The sequence below is a fragment of the Scyliorhinus canicula genome, chromosome 10 (genome assembly GCF_902713615.1).
Source record: "Scyliorhinus canicula chromosome 10, sScyCan1.1, whole genome shotgun sequence".
Lineage (NCBI taxonomy): Eukaryota > Metazoa > Chordata > Chondrichthyes > Carcharhiniformes > Scyliorhinidae > Scyliorhinus > Scyliorhinus canicula.
Genome location: NC_052155.1, coordinates 177,345,981 through 177,360,744, shown reverse-complemented (window position 1 = coordinate 177,360,744; position 14,764 = coordinate 177,345,981). Strand labels below are relative to the sequence as shown.

At 45.0% G+C, this 14,764-nt stretch overlaps 1 protein-coding gene across 1 annotated transcript in view; it reads right to left on the bottom strand.

Annotated features, from left to right (window-relative positions):
- Nucleotides 1-253: 253 nt before the first annotated feature.
- zgc:101569 (uncharacterized protein LOC449822 homolog) overlaps nt 254-14,764 on the bottom strand; it is a 34,818-nt gene continuing 20,307 nt past the window's right edge. The window contains 2 exon segments of the mRNA XM_038808486.1: nt 254-410; nt 7,012-7,057. Coding sequence (XP_038664414.1) covers nt 254-410; nt 7,012-7,057 — 203 coding nt within the window.

The following is a 14,764-nucleotide window of genomic DNA, read 5'->3' as shown; positions in this document are numbered from 1 at the left end:
CAAATTTGACACTTAACTGAAAACAAACAAAAGCAATTTTCCGCTCATTTTCTTTTCTTTCATCTCCTGGCAACTTTTCATCAGCTACGACGTTGGCAAGCCATCCCTCCTCAGCCAGAATTGTTTTTTTCAACATAGCAATTACTGTGGGGATTTGAACTGGTGTCAAATGCAGAAGGAAAGAGATACCTTAAATCAGGAAGTTACGTAATGAGCCCAATATGTGCTGATCTCATCTCACCACACCCAGCTCTCAACCTCCCCCAAAAAATCCTTCCAGCAGTTCATATATCTTAGTATTCCTCCAAAGATAAGAACATTTTCCTCGTCTTCCAGTTCCTGACAGGAACCTGTCTGCACCAGGGATGGTTTTCTTTGAAATAACTTCTTTCACATTGTCAAATATCAGCCTTCATGCTTTCAGTAAGAGAAGGGGTGTGACATTATATATATTGTCTAGCACATTAAGGGTTAATGTAATACTTTAACCCACCAGTAGATGGAGGTGGGGAGCAGACATATAAAAAGGAATGCCTCTCAGACTTCTGGGAGAGTGTAGAGAAGGTGGGAGAAAGCTAGAGAGACTAGGAGCAGAGCAGAGAACAATTTAAGATAGTGTACATGAGACAGGTGCTAGTATAGTGTAGTTTAGTTATAATATTGCTTGTTTTAGGAATAGTGATCGAACTGTGTAATAAGTAATGTAATAAAGTTTAGCTTTGTTTATTTGACTTAGATTTTTGTGGTCTTTGTGCACACTACAAATCCATCCTGAGTATTAGGAACACGGCAGCACGGTAGCATTGTGGATAGCACAATTTCTTCACAGCTCCAGGGTCCCAGGTTCGATTCCGGCTTGGGTCACTGTCTGTGCGGAGTCTGCACATCCTCCCCGTGTGTGCGTGGGTTTCCTCCGGGTGCTCCAGTTTCCTCCCACAGTCCAAAGATGTGCAGGTTAGGTGGATTGGCCATGATACATTGCCCTTAGTGTCCAAAATTGCCCTTAGTGTTGGGTAGGGTTACTGGGTTATGGGGATAGGGTGGAGGTGTTGACCTTGGGTTGGGTGTGCTTTCCAAGAGCCGGTGCAGACTCGATGGGCCGAATGGCCTCCTTCTGCACTGTAAATTCTATGATAACACAAAGAACACAACAAGGGGCATTTAACATATCATGATCAGCAGAGGCTCGGTCAGAACGCATGCCATGCTGGGGAAGTACAGATGCCACTTTGAAGAGCTGCGAGGAATCATGAATGAATTAAGTACATGTTGGGAGAGCTCACAGTCAGACCACAGTGCCATCTAGCTGTTGGTCAAATGAATTGTTGAAGTACAAACATTAAATGCCTGATTAAAATGTACATTGCGGGAAACTTAAATCCTGTGCATTAGCTTCCCCGTGGACGTTTAGGATCAGCTTGGCAGGTCAATGGAAAATCAATGGCACGATGCAAGCAGTCGGTGGTAATCCCTTCATCTATCCCATCCACTTCTGCAACAGGAAAGTTGGATTGGATTGGATTTGATTTACTGTCACGAGTACCGAGGTACAGTGAAAAGTATTGTTCAGTCGAGACAGATCATTCCATACACTAAAAAACACAGGACATAATTAAATACACGATGTAAATACATAGACACAGGTATCAGGTGAGCATATGGAGTGTAGTACCACTCAGTAGAGAAGATGTGTGAAGAGATCAGTTCAGTCCATAAGAGGGTCATTGAGGATTCTCGTAACAGCGGGGAAGAAGCTGTTTTTGAATCTGTTAGTGCGTGTTCTCAGACTTTTGTATCTGCTGCCCGATGGAAGAGGTTGGAAGAGAGAATAACCCGGGTGGGTGGGGTCTTTGATTATGCTGCCCGCTTTCCCAAGGCAGCGGGAGATGTAGACATGGCGCCGAGGTCCCAGGTTCGATCCCGGCTCTGTGTCACCGTCCATGTGGAGTTTTCACATTTTCCCCGTGTCTGCATGGGTCTCACCCCCACAACCCAAAAATGTGCAAGGTAGGCGGATTGGCAACGCTAAATTGCCCCTTAATTGGAAAAAAATGAATTGGGTACTCTAAATTTATGTCAAAAAAAGAGTTGACAAGGGGGCTAGGAGGTCACGTGAGGAGGTGGTGGGATGGGTGATGGGACGTGAGCACTGAGAGCTAGAGGGCTGAAAATGTAACCAATCAACTGGGAGAATGTCCCAGAAAACCAAAGCATGCCCCCCCCCCCCCCCCCCCCCCCCCCCCCCCCCGCCAGCCAACTCTGTCACCATCTCTAATCCATCTCCATTGGTGGTGGGCCTGACTCTATCCTATCTCCACCCCCAGAGCGAAGATCCAGAATTCAGTGGGCCTTTCTACCGAGGAAAATAACCTGACTCAAGCTACCCACATCATAGAACATAGAACATAGAACATAGAACACTACAGCGCAGTACGGGCCCTTCGGCCCTCGATGTTGCGCCGACCTGTGAAACCATCTGAAGCCTATCTGACCTACACTATTCCATTTTCATCCATATGTCTATCCAGTGACCACTTAAATGCCCTTAAAGTTGGCGAGTCTACTACTATTGCAGGCAGGGCGTTCCACACCCCGACTACTCTCTGAGTAAAGAAACTGCCTCTGACATCTGTCCTATATCTCTCACCCCTCAATTTAAAGCTATGTCCCCTCGTGTTGGTCATCACCATCCGAGGAAAAAGACTCTCACTGTCCACCCTATCTAACCCTCTGACTATCTTATATGTCTCTATTAAGTCACCTCTCAGCCTTCTCCTCTCTAACGAAAACAACCTCAATTCCCTGAGCCTTTCCTCGTAAGACCTTCCCTCCATACCAGGCAACATCCTAGTAAATCTCCTCTGAACCCTTTCCAAAGCTTCCACATCCTTCCTATAATGTGGTGACCAGAACTGCACGCAGTACTCCAGGTGTGGCCGCACCAGAGTTATGTACAGCTGCAGCATGACCTTGTGGTTCCGAAACTCAATCCCCCTGCTTATAAAGGCTAGCACACCATATGCCTTCTTAACAGCCCTATTAACCTGGGTGGCAACTTTCAGGGATTTATGTACCTGGATGCCGAGATCTCTCTGTTCATCTACACTACCAAGAATCTTGCCATTAGCCCAGTACTCTGCATTCCTGTTACTCCTTCCAAAGTGAACCACCTCACACTTTTCCGCATTAAACTCCATCTGCCACCTCTCAGCCCAGCTCTGCAGCTTATCTATGTCCCTCTGTATCCTATAACATCCTTCAGCACTATCCACAACTCCACCGACCTTCGTGTCATCTGCAAATTTACTAACCCATCCTTCTACACCCTCTTCCAGGTCATTTATAAAAATGACAAACAGCAGTGGCCCCAAAACAGATCCTTGCGGCACACCACTTGTAACTGAACTCCAGGATGAACATTTGCCATCAACCACCACCCTCTGTCTTCTTTCGGCTAGCCAATTACTGATCCAAACCGCTAAATCACCTTCAATTCCATACTTCCTTATTTTCTGCAATAGCCTACCGTGGGGAACCTTATCAAACGCCTTACTGAAATCCATATACACCACATCAACAGCTTTACCCTGATCCACCTGTTTGGTCACCTTCTCAAAAACTCAATAAGGTTTGTGAGACATGACCTACCCTTCACAAAACCGTGTTGAGTATCGCTAATCAACTTGTTCTTTTCAAGATGATTATAAACCCTATCTCTTATAACCTTTTCCAACATTTTACCCACAACCGAAGTAAGGCTCACAGGTCTATAATTACCAGGGTTGTCTCTACTCCCCTTCTTGAACAAGGGGACAACATTTGCTATCCTCCAGTCTTCCGGCACTATTCCTGTCGACAAAGACGACATAAAGATCAAGGACAAAGGCTCTGCAATCTCCTCCCTGGCTTCCCAGAGAATCCTAGGATAAATCCCATCTGGCCCAGGGGACTTATCTATTTTGACATTTTCTAAAATCAGCAGGGGAAATCTGGGCCTCAGGGCTTAATGTTTTTTTAAGCAGGTTCTCATTTTTATCTACATTATTCGGCAGGATAGAGGTCAAACATTCTGGTCTTTAATCGGTGGAATCTCATTTTGATTCTCTGCTGCATCAGACGGTTTTCTGCTTTTCTCAACAGTGAGCCGGGAACAATCGACGACCCATTTGAGAGAGATGACAATGGGGAACAGCTGCTCAGGAGTTCAAGGATTGTTATTCGGGAATAATCTTCTAAATAAAATGCTATTATCTTGAATCTATGGTTCCACAGATTGGGCGGACAGAATATTTGATATTTATTCTTGGATTTCAGATGGCTGGTTACCGTAACATGTTTTCAAGAACTCTTCCTCATCAACTGCGTTTGGACATCCAACCCTGTCCTTAAGAGGGATGGTGAATGACAGAGGACATTACGAAAGCCTATGCTTGGTATTACTTCCAACATACTAGAAAAAGGCAACCGTGATGCAGGCCATGGCAAATGTTAAGTGCCTGCGTTTGGGCTTTTTCATTCAACAGTTAGATTTAGGATGGGCGAAGGACAAATCAGCTTGATAAAAGAGTTAACAACCGCGAAGAAGGAGAATTCAGGAAAATTACACATCCAGAAATTGATGACGGAATCCAGCATTTAACACAAAGGTGAAAGTTGAACAGTAGCACTACTGTGTCCCTCGCATATCAATTTCTAACTAAACACTTCATGAAGTGTGGGAGGGATCACATTTGTCTGGCCATTTTAGTCTGGTACAGACAAGACTGGAGCTCAAATTATGAGTCCATCTGGTTTTAGCTGGAGGTGTGAAAGTGAAGTTTGAGCTTCTTTGCAGGTCTGGGATATAGGTGGCTGTGCAACAATTTCATTCCTCACGCCTTCTAAAAGAACACTAAGCCTTTCTCTTCCTGTAAAACCAACAAATTCCCATGTGAAAATAGTGATCATGGCTAGATTTATGACATTCAAAACAAACAAAGGAACCCTTAAAGGAGGTAGAACAATTTGACAAAGTGATTTAAAAAGCATAGACAATCCATGCTACATGACATCCAAAGATGTGCATGGATTGGCCATGATAAATTGCCCTTAGTGTCCAAAATTGCCCTTAGTGTTGGGTGGGGTTATTGGGTTATGGGGATAGGGTGGAGGTGGTGACATTGGGTAGGGTTCTCTTTCCAAGAACCGGTGCAGACTCGATGGGACGAATGGCCTCCTTCTGCACTGTAAATTCTATGATATCAACACCAAAGAAGACAAAGGCATGGACGTTAAGATCACCCTCAATAAATCACTAGTTGTTAGCCCTGCTGCCTCACGGCGCTGAGGTCCCAGGTTCGATCCCGGCTCTGGGTCACTCTCCGTGTGGAGTTTGCACATTCTCCCCGTGCTTGCGTGGGTTTCGCCCCCACAACCCAAAGGTGTGCAGGGTAGGTGGATTGGCCACGCTAAATCGCCCCTTAATTGGAAAAAAATGAATTGGATACTCTAAATTCATAGGAATAAATAAATCACTAGTTAAACCTTGAGGAGGTAATGCCCCTTCCTCTGGGCCTCAAGCTCGAGGTCCCACTCCAGGACTTGATGGCCACAGAAGGTGCATCCATAACGTGGCCTTACAGGTTGATCGTCAGCCTACAAAAGCCCTTTCAATATGCCCGCTGGCATGTGGTAAGAGCGGGAGAGAGTGGGAGAGTATCCTGGTCAGTCAAAATGCATGAAGGCAAACCGCTGCAGTATTTATCCCAGTGTAAATAATGCAGTGGAAATCCATGGTCAGCAACACCCTCTTAGAGCATGGTGCATGGAGGTGACAGAGGAGATAGACCTCAGCCTCTGTAATATGTCTAATTCCAAGCACCACACCTCAGGAAGGATGCCAATTCCTTGGAGAGGGCGAAGGAGAGATTAACAAGAACGATGGCAGGGTTGAAGGATTTCATCTATGCTACAAGACTAGAGAAGTCGGGATTGTTCTCCTCAGAACAGGGCGTGTTAACGGGAGATTTAAAGTTGAAGTGGCTTGATGGAGTAAACAAGGTGAAACGTTTCAGCGATGGGAGGGTCATAACCACAAATATGATAATTACCAAAAGAAAATCAAAGGGGTGGGGAGGAGACATTTTGATCATGCAGCAAGTTTTGATGGTCTGGAACATGCTGACTGGAAGGGTGGGTAAAACAGATCCAATAGTAACCTTAAAAATGGAATTAAATACTTGGAAGTGAGAATTTTGCAGAGCTATAGGGAACGAGCAAGAGATTGGGAGCAATTGAGTAGCTCTTGCAAAGAGCCGAACAGGTATGATAGACTGAATGGCATGATAAACACTCATTGGGTTTTGAAGAGGTCTCACCCTTAGTGGGTCTGGATACATCTTTACCATTCAATTAAGGCTGGCAGATGGACACTCAATGCTGAAGGGCCAATCAGAGGCCTGCCAGCTTTGGGGCCTCACGGTAGCATGGTGGTTAGCATCAATGCTTCACAGCTCCAGGGTCCCAGGTTCGATTCCCGGCTGGGTCACTGTCTGTGTGGAGTCTGCACGTCCTCCCCGTGTGTGCGTGGGTTTCCTCCGGGTGCTCCGGTTTCCTCCCACAGTCCAAAGATGTGCGGGTTAGGTGGATTGGCCATGCTAAATTGCCCGTGGTGTAAGGTTAATGGGGGGCTTGTTGGGATATGGGTTACGTAGGTTTGAGTGGGGTGATCATTGTTCGGCACAACATCGAGGGCCGAAGGGCCTGTTCTATGTTCTATGTTCTATGAAAGTGCAACTGGCTATAATGGAGGGTAAGTCAGATAAAGGGTGCTTCAAGATGAAGGTGCCCCTCTCGTCAATTTCTTAAAACATAAATTTTTAAAATGGCTTTTGTAGCCAGCCACCATCGTGGGAGTGACAGATGTGGAGGTGACCGCACTGCAGGGTGGTCTATAGCTGCTTCTGCACCCAGGGCAGGCAGAGAGGGCCTGGCGTTGAGTATTGGTCCCTCTGGCCTGCTGTGGAATGTCACCTCCGGACATTTAAACTGGCCCCTTCGCCTTCGAGAACCTGGAGGCCTGTAACAGAATTCATAAAATTTTATGGTTGCGGTGGGGTGGGGGCCGAAAAAGCCGGGAGCCATTAAAAAGGCCATTGAATTCAGCGGGACCGAAAGATCCTGCTCATGGGAGGGGCCATGAGATTCCACCCATGGAGCTTTCCTTTATTGAGAGACTTTGTCCAGTCTCAACACTCCTCTCACACCCAGTGTCCCACCTGTCCCCCATTTATACATTGTTGAGCATATGCATCTAACACAAAAGCCAATTAACCGATAAAGAAAGGCCAATTCAACCAACAGGTAGACCTTTAAGAGGCATTGTAACAAAGAAGAAAAATTAAAGGAACCATGGTTAGCATAAACGCTTCACAGCTCCAGGGTCTCAGGTTCAATTCCCGGCTGGGTCACTGACTGTGCGGAGTCTGCACGTCCTCCCCGTGTGTGCGTGGGTTTCCTCCGGGTGCTCCGGTTTCCTCCCACAGTCCAAAGATGTGCGGGTTAGGTGGATTGGCCAGGCTAAATTGCCCTTAGTGTCCTAAAAAATAAGGTTAATGGGGATTGTTGGATTACTGGTATAGGGCGGATATGTGGGCTTGATTGGGTGGTCATTGCTCGGCACAACATCGAGGGCCGAAGGGCCTGTTCTGTGCTGTACTGTTCTAAAAAAAAATATCAAATTAAATTGTTATTTATTTTGGGACGTTCCACTGTGTGCTTAAAGTACTTAATTAAATAATGCCCTTCACCTGTGCAACTTTAACAATATAATTAACATACTATTAACAAGGCCAACCGAAAAATCTACCTGTAGGCGGGATGGGGGTGGGAAAGCAGCACATTCCCAATTTAAAATTCCCCACACACTTCCAATCCTGGTCAAGCCAAAAATTCAGCCTATGGTTTTATAAATATTTGGACACAGTAAACTGATAACAACCTGGGCCCTCTGCGCATGCCTATTATAGCACAGCATTGGGTCCGATTGCTGACCAGCAGAGCGAACAATACAAAGGAAGGAGTGGGGAAAAAGTAACTACAACTAAGATGCGTTGGTGTTAGTTCAGCTTGAATTCTTGGACACAGACACCCGTCATATTGCCACCACAGAGCCAAACCAGAGCAGCACGGTGGCACAGTGGTTAGCACTGTTGCCTCACGGCGGCGGGGTCCCAGGTTCGATCCCGGCTCTGGGTCGTTGTCCGTGTGGAGTTTGCACATTCTCCCCGTGTTTGTGTGGGTTTCACCCCCACAAGCCAAAGATGTGCAGGTTAGGTGGATTGGCCACGCTAAATTGCCCCTTAATTGGAAACATGAATTGGGTAGTCTAAATTCTTTTTAAAAATCAGAGCCAAACCTCCCCAGTTTACACTAACAAACCCAAATCGTGGAATTGGTGTTTCTTTTTAAATGGAAATACTTCATACGGGAAACAAGGATTTTCATGGGATTACTATGATGTGCAAGATCACATAATTCAAATAATTGAAGCTGCTCCCAAGTCTTTATGCACCTTAGCCTCGGGGCGATGAGAAAACAATTGGTTCACGCAAATAAACCAACGTTTCATGTTGGTAACACTTCAAAACTTCCCAGACGCTTAAACCAGCAGTGTAAATATGTGACAGTCTGGATAGGAATGGCATTATTCTGCACAAATAGGCAGACAAAGAAAACCGCGTTAAATATTCACCACAAAATCCTTCCCCATCATTTTTAGCTGGTCACCCCTTATTAAAATATCACATGGGTGAAAATCCTGCAGAATTCCATCTAGTGTTCACAATATTCGCACGGTGTCAATTTCAGGGCCACTCGCTTTTAGTGCAGAGGCGAAATCTCTTTTATCATCGCGAACTATTGTGAAGCATAAACATTCCTTTCTAACTGAGTCAAATATTGGCAGTGCAAGAAGCTGTGTGTGTGAAAGTCACGGAAAAGTGCATGTTTGTTCTCAGCACAGTCTCCCTGGTGCAGCGAGAGGTCAGCGCGTCAACCCTGACATGACTTTGACCAGCAGCCGACAATGGGAATGGGAAAGAGGAACAAGATTTCCACGGACACGTTTAGCAGCCAATCTTGCATCTTCTGTGCATCTGGTACCACCGGAAATTCTGGAGTCTCTTTCATAACTGATCACCGAATCCCTACAGTGCAGAAGGAGGCCATTCAGCCCATCGAGTCTGCACCAACCCTCTGAAAGAGCACCCTACCTAGGCCCAATCCCGCACCGGATCCACATAACCCCACCCAGGGACAATTTAGAATGGGCAATCCACCTAATCTGCACATCTTTGGACGGTGGGAGGAAACCGGAGCGCCCGGAGGAAACCCACGCAGACACGGGGAGAACGTGCAAACTCCACACAGCCACCCGAGGTCGGAATCAAACTCGGGCTCCTGGCACTGTGAGGCAGCAGTGCTAACCACTGCCACCGTGATGCCCCATCTTAAAGAATTTCCCACTACTGTGTTAATGACTCGTCACTTGCACATGTCCTTGCCAGAATTAGGAATTGCTGAGTTACAAGTTACATAAAGAATAGTGCATTACTAAGCGGATTTGATCTATTGCACCGTAGGAAAAGCTAAAATGTTTTAGGCTTGTGCTAATATGATGTGTGAGTGATATTCCTAACTCATCACCTCAGTTCAGTACTCCACCCTGGTATATTGTGAAACTGATTGTTAGCAAAACAAAGGTAATCTTAAGGAATTTATATGTATTGGATAAACATTAAAACCAAGGTATAGTTTTAAATGTGTTTAATTTAATGTTTCTGTGCCTTGTTTCCAAAGAACAAAGAACAATACAGCAAAGGAACAGGCCCTTCGGCCCTCCAAGCCTGTATTGGTCATGATACCAACCATTGCCAAATCCTCAGCATTTCCTTGTGCTGTATAAAAGAAAAGGTAAAACCTATAGTTAGATTCAAGCTGGACAAAGCTGTTTGCATGTGTATGGGTTGCTTTCAATTCCAATTGGGATTCTATTGTGCTTAGAGAGGGCTATGGCATGAAGAATAAACAAAAGGCATAAGCATGTGTGTATTGCTTAGCAACTGGGGCCTTCTAAAGAACATAAGAATATAAGAACTAGGAGCAGGAGTAGGCCATCTGGCCCTTCGAGCCTGCTCCGCCTTTCAATGAAATCATGCCTGATCTTTTGTGGACTCAGCTTCACTTTCCCGCCCGAACACCATAACCCTTTATTCCTTTATTCTTCAAAAAACTATCTATCTTTATCTTGAAAACAGTTAATGAAGGAGCTTCAACTGCTTCACTGGGCAGGGAATTACATAGATTCACAACTCTTTGGGTGAAGAAGTTCCTCCTAAACTCAATCCTAAATCTACTTCCTCTTATTTTGAGGCTATGACCCGTAGTTCTGCTTTCACCTGCCAGTGGAAACAACCTGCCCACATCTATCCTATCTATTCCCTTCATAATTTTATATGTAAGATCCCCTCGCATCCTTCTAAATTCCAACGAATACAGTCCCAGTCTACTCAAACTCTCCTTGTAATCCAACCCCCTTAACTCTGGGATTAACCTAGTGAATCTCCTCTGCACACCCTCCAGAGCCAGTACGTCCTTTCTCAGGTAAGGAGACCAAAACTGAACACAATACTCCAGGTGTGGCCTCAGTAACACCTTATCCAGTTGCAACATAACCTCCCTAATCTTAAACTCCATCCCTCCAGCAATGAAGGACAAAACCCCATTCGCCTTCTTAATCACCTGTTGCACCTGTAAACCAACTTTTTGCGACTCATGCACTAGCACACCCAGGTCCCTCTGCAGAGCAGCATGTTTTAATATTTTATCATTTAAATAATAATCCCTTTTGCTGTTATACCTACCAAAATAGATAACCTCAACATTGTATTCCATCTGCCAGATCCTAGCCCACTCACTTCAACTAACCAGATCCCTCTGCAGACTTCCAGTATCCTCTGCACATTTTGCTTTACCACTCAGCTTAGTGTCATCTGCAAATTTGGACACATTGCCCTTGGTCTCCAACTCCAAATCATCTATGTAAATTGTGAACAATTGTGGGCCCAACAGTGATCCCTAAGGGACACCACTAGCTACTGATTGCCAACCAGAGAAACACCCATTAATCCCCACTCTTTGCTTTCTATTAATTAACCAATCCTCTATCCATGCTACTACTTTACCCTTAACTCCATGCATCTTTATCTTATGCAGCAATCTTTTGTGTGGCACCTTGTCAAAAGCTTTCTGGAAATCCAGATATACCACATCCATTGGCTCCCAGTTATCTACCGCAGTGGTAATGTCCTCAAAAAATTCCACTAAATTAGTTAGGCACGACCTGCCCTTTATGAACCCATGCTGCATCTGTCCAATGGGACAATTTCCATCCAGATGCCTCGTTATTTCTTCCTTGATGATAGATTCCAGCATCTTCCCTACTACCGAAGTTATGCTCACTGGCCTATAATTACCCACTTTCTGCCTATCTCCTTTTTAAAACAGTGGTGTCATGTTACTAATTTCCAATCTGCCGGGACCACCCCAGAGTCTAGTGAATTTTGGTAAATTATCACGAGTGCATTTACAATTTCCCTAGTCATCTCTTTTAGTATCCTGGGATGCATTCCATCAGGGCCAGGAGACTTGTCTACCTTTAGCCCCATTAGCTTGCCCATCACTACCTCCTGAGTGATAACAATCGTCTCAAGGTCCTCACCTGTCATAGCCTCATTTTCGTCAGTCACTGACATGTTATTTGTGGCTTCCACTGTGAAGGCCGACCCAAAAAACCTGTTCGGTTCCTCAGCCATTTCCTCATCTCCCATTATTAAATCTCCCTTCTCATCCTCTAAAGGACCAATATTTACCTTAGCCACTCTTTTTGATTTATATATTTTTAGAAACGTTTACTATCTGTTTTTATGTTCTGAGCAAGTTTACTCTCATAATCTATCTGTATAGCTTTTTTAGTAGCTTTCTGTTGCCCCCTAAAGAAGTTCCAATCCTCTAGACTCCCACTAATCTTTGCCACTTTGTATGCTTTTCCCTTCAATTTGATACTCTCCCTTATTTCCTTAGATATCCACGGTTGATTTTCGCTCTTCCGTGTTTCCTTTTTATTGGTACAAACTTTTGCTGAGCACTGTGAAAAATCGCTTAGAAGATTCTCCACTGTTCCTCAACTGTTTCACCATAAAGTCTTTGCTCTCAGTCTACCTGAGTCAGCTCTTCTCTCATCCCATTGTAATCTCCTTTGTTTAAGCACAAAACACTAGTGTTTGATTTTACCTTCTCACCCTCCATCTGTATTTTAAATTCCACCATATTGTGATCGCTCCTTCCAAGAGGATCCCGAATTATGGGATCATTAATCAATCCTGTCTCATTACATAGGACCAGATCTAGGATTGCTTGTTCCCTTGTAGGTTCCATTACATACTGTTCTAGGAAACTATTGCGGATACATTCTATAAATTCCTCCTCAAGGCTGCCTTGACCAATCTGGTTAAACCAATCGACATGTAGATTAAAATCCCCCATGATAACTGCTGTACCATTTCTACATGCATCCGTTATTTCTTTGTTTATTGCTCGCCTCACTGTAACGTTTCCATTTGGTGGCCTATAGACTACTCCTATCAGTGACTTTTTCGCATGACTATTCCTGATTTCCTCCCAAATGGATTCAAATATATCTTCCATAGCACCGATGTCATCCCTCACTACTGCCCGGATGTCATTCTTAAATAACAGAGCTACACCACCTCCCTTAAAATCCATTCTGTCCTTCCGAATAGTTTGATACCCTTGGATATTTAACTCCAAGTCGTGACCATCCTTTAACCATGTTTCAGTAATGGCCACTAAATCATAGTCATTCACGATGATTTGCACCATCAACTCATTTACTTTATTCCGAATACTACGAGCATTCAGGTAAAGTACGCTTATGTTGGCTTTTATACATCCGTTTTGAATCTTAACACCTCTATCAGTAACCTCTCCTAAGTTATTTTTCCTTTTAACTTTTCTCCTAATTTTCCTTATCATACACCCCATATCTTCATGTAATAACCTGCTGCTTCACTTTCCATTTCTGTTTTTACTTCCCATTTTATTCCTTTTAGTATCACTGGGCCTAGTTACTGAGCTCTCCTCAGTCACTATACCCTTGTACTGTGGCCTTTTTTGATTTTTGACTATGGCTTCTCTGCCTTACACTTTCCCCCTTCCAGCCTCTTGTTTCTGTCCCCGTTATACTTCCCTCCGACTTCCTGCATTGGTTCCCATCCCCCTGCCACATTAGTTTAAACCCTCTGCAACAGCACTAGCAAGCCCCCCCCCCCCCCCCCCCCCCGGACATTGGTTCCAGTCCTGCCCAGGTACAGACCGTCCAGATTGTATTGGTCCCACCTTCCCCAGAACCGGTTCCAATGCCCCAGGAATTTGAATCCCTCCCTCTTGCACCATCTCTCGAGCCACACATTCATCCTGTCTATCCTGACATTCCTACTCTGACGAGCTCGTGGCACTGTAGCAATCCTGAGATTACTATTTTTGAGGTCCTATTTTTTAGTTTAACTCCTAATTCCCTGAATTCAGCTTGTCCCATTTTTTTTAACCTATATCATTGGTGCCTATATGCACAACAACAGCTGGCTGTTCACCCCCCCACCCCAGAATGTCCTTCAGCCATACCGAGATGTCCTTGACCCTTGCACCAGAGAGGCAACATACCATCCTGGAGTCTCGATTACGTCCGCAGAACCGCCTGTTTATTCCCTTATGATTGGGTCACCTATCACTATAGCCCTGCCAATCTTCTTACTGCCCTCCTGCGCAGCAGAGCCAGCCACGGTGCCATGAACCTGACTAATGCTGGCTTCCCCTGGTGAGCCATCTCCCTCAACAGTATCCAAAATGGCATATCTGTTTTGCAGGGAGATGACCGCAGGGGACGCCTGCACTGCCTTCCTACTCTTGCTCTGTCTTTTGGTCACCCATTTTCTATCTCCCTCAGTAATCTTCACATCCGGTGCGATGTACTCAGCGAACGTGCTATCCACAACGTCCTCAGCATTGCGGATGCCCCAAAGGGAGTCCACCCTCAGCTCCAGAGCCGTCAAGCAGTCTAACAGTAGCTGCAGCTGGACATACGCCTTGCAAGTGAAGGAGCCAGGGACAGTGGATGTGTCCCTGAGATCCTTCACGTCACGTAGAGAAGCTCTTAAGTTTTCACTGAATTTGTGGGCAGTTGGAGACAGGACACTGGCGAGTGAACAGCTCTCAACTCTGCCAGGAGAAGCTGGACAGGACTCGGAAGTTGCAAAGATGCAAGCAGCCTGAGGAACAAGATGATCAGGGAATTGGGAAGAAAGAATGTTTAAAATGGCTGGAGTTAAGTGAACCGAGACTAAAGTATCGGTCAGAGGAATTCAAGGAAGAGTAAACAAAGTGTTCTGACTTAAGGAAACAATTGCTGTAACAAGATTTAAAATGGCACAGCAGGCTTGAAAGATAAATCAAACGTCTGATACTATTTTAATACAGTCTGGGAATCAAGAGTAAAAGCAATTGTCAGCAGTTTGCACAGAAGGCAAGACAAAGAAATGCTAAAGGGATTGGTGTAAAATCCTGGGCTGGGTTCGCTGTTAAAAGTGGAGTGGAAGCTTTGTTTGAAAGTGTAATTTGGAAAGCCTAGTCTGGATAACAGAATGTTAAC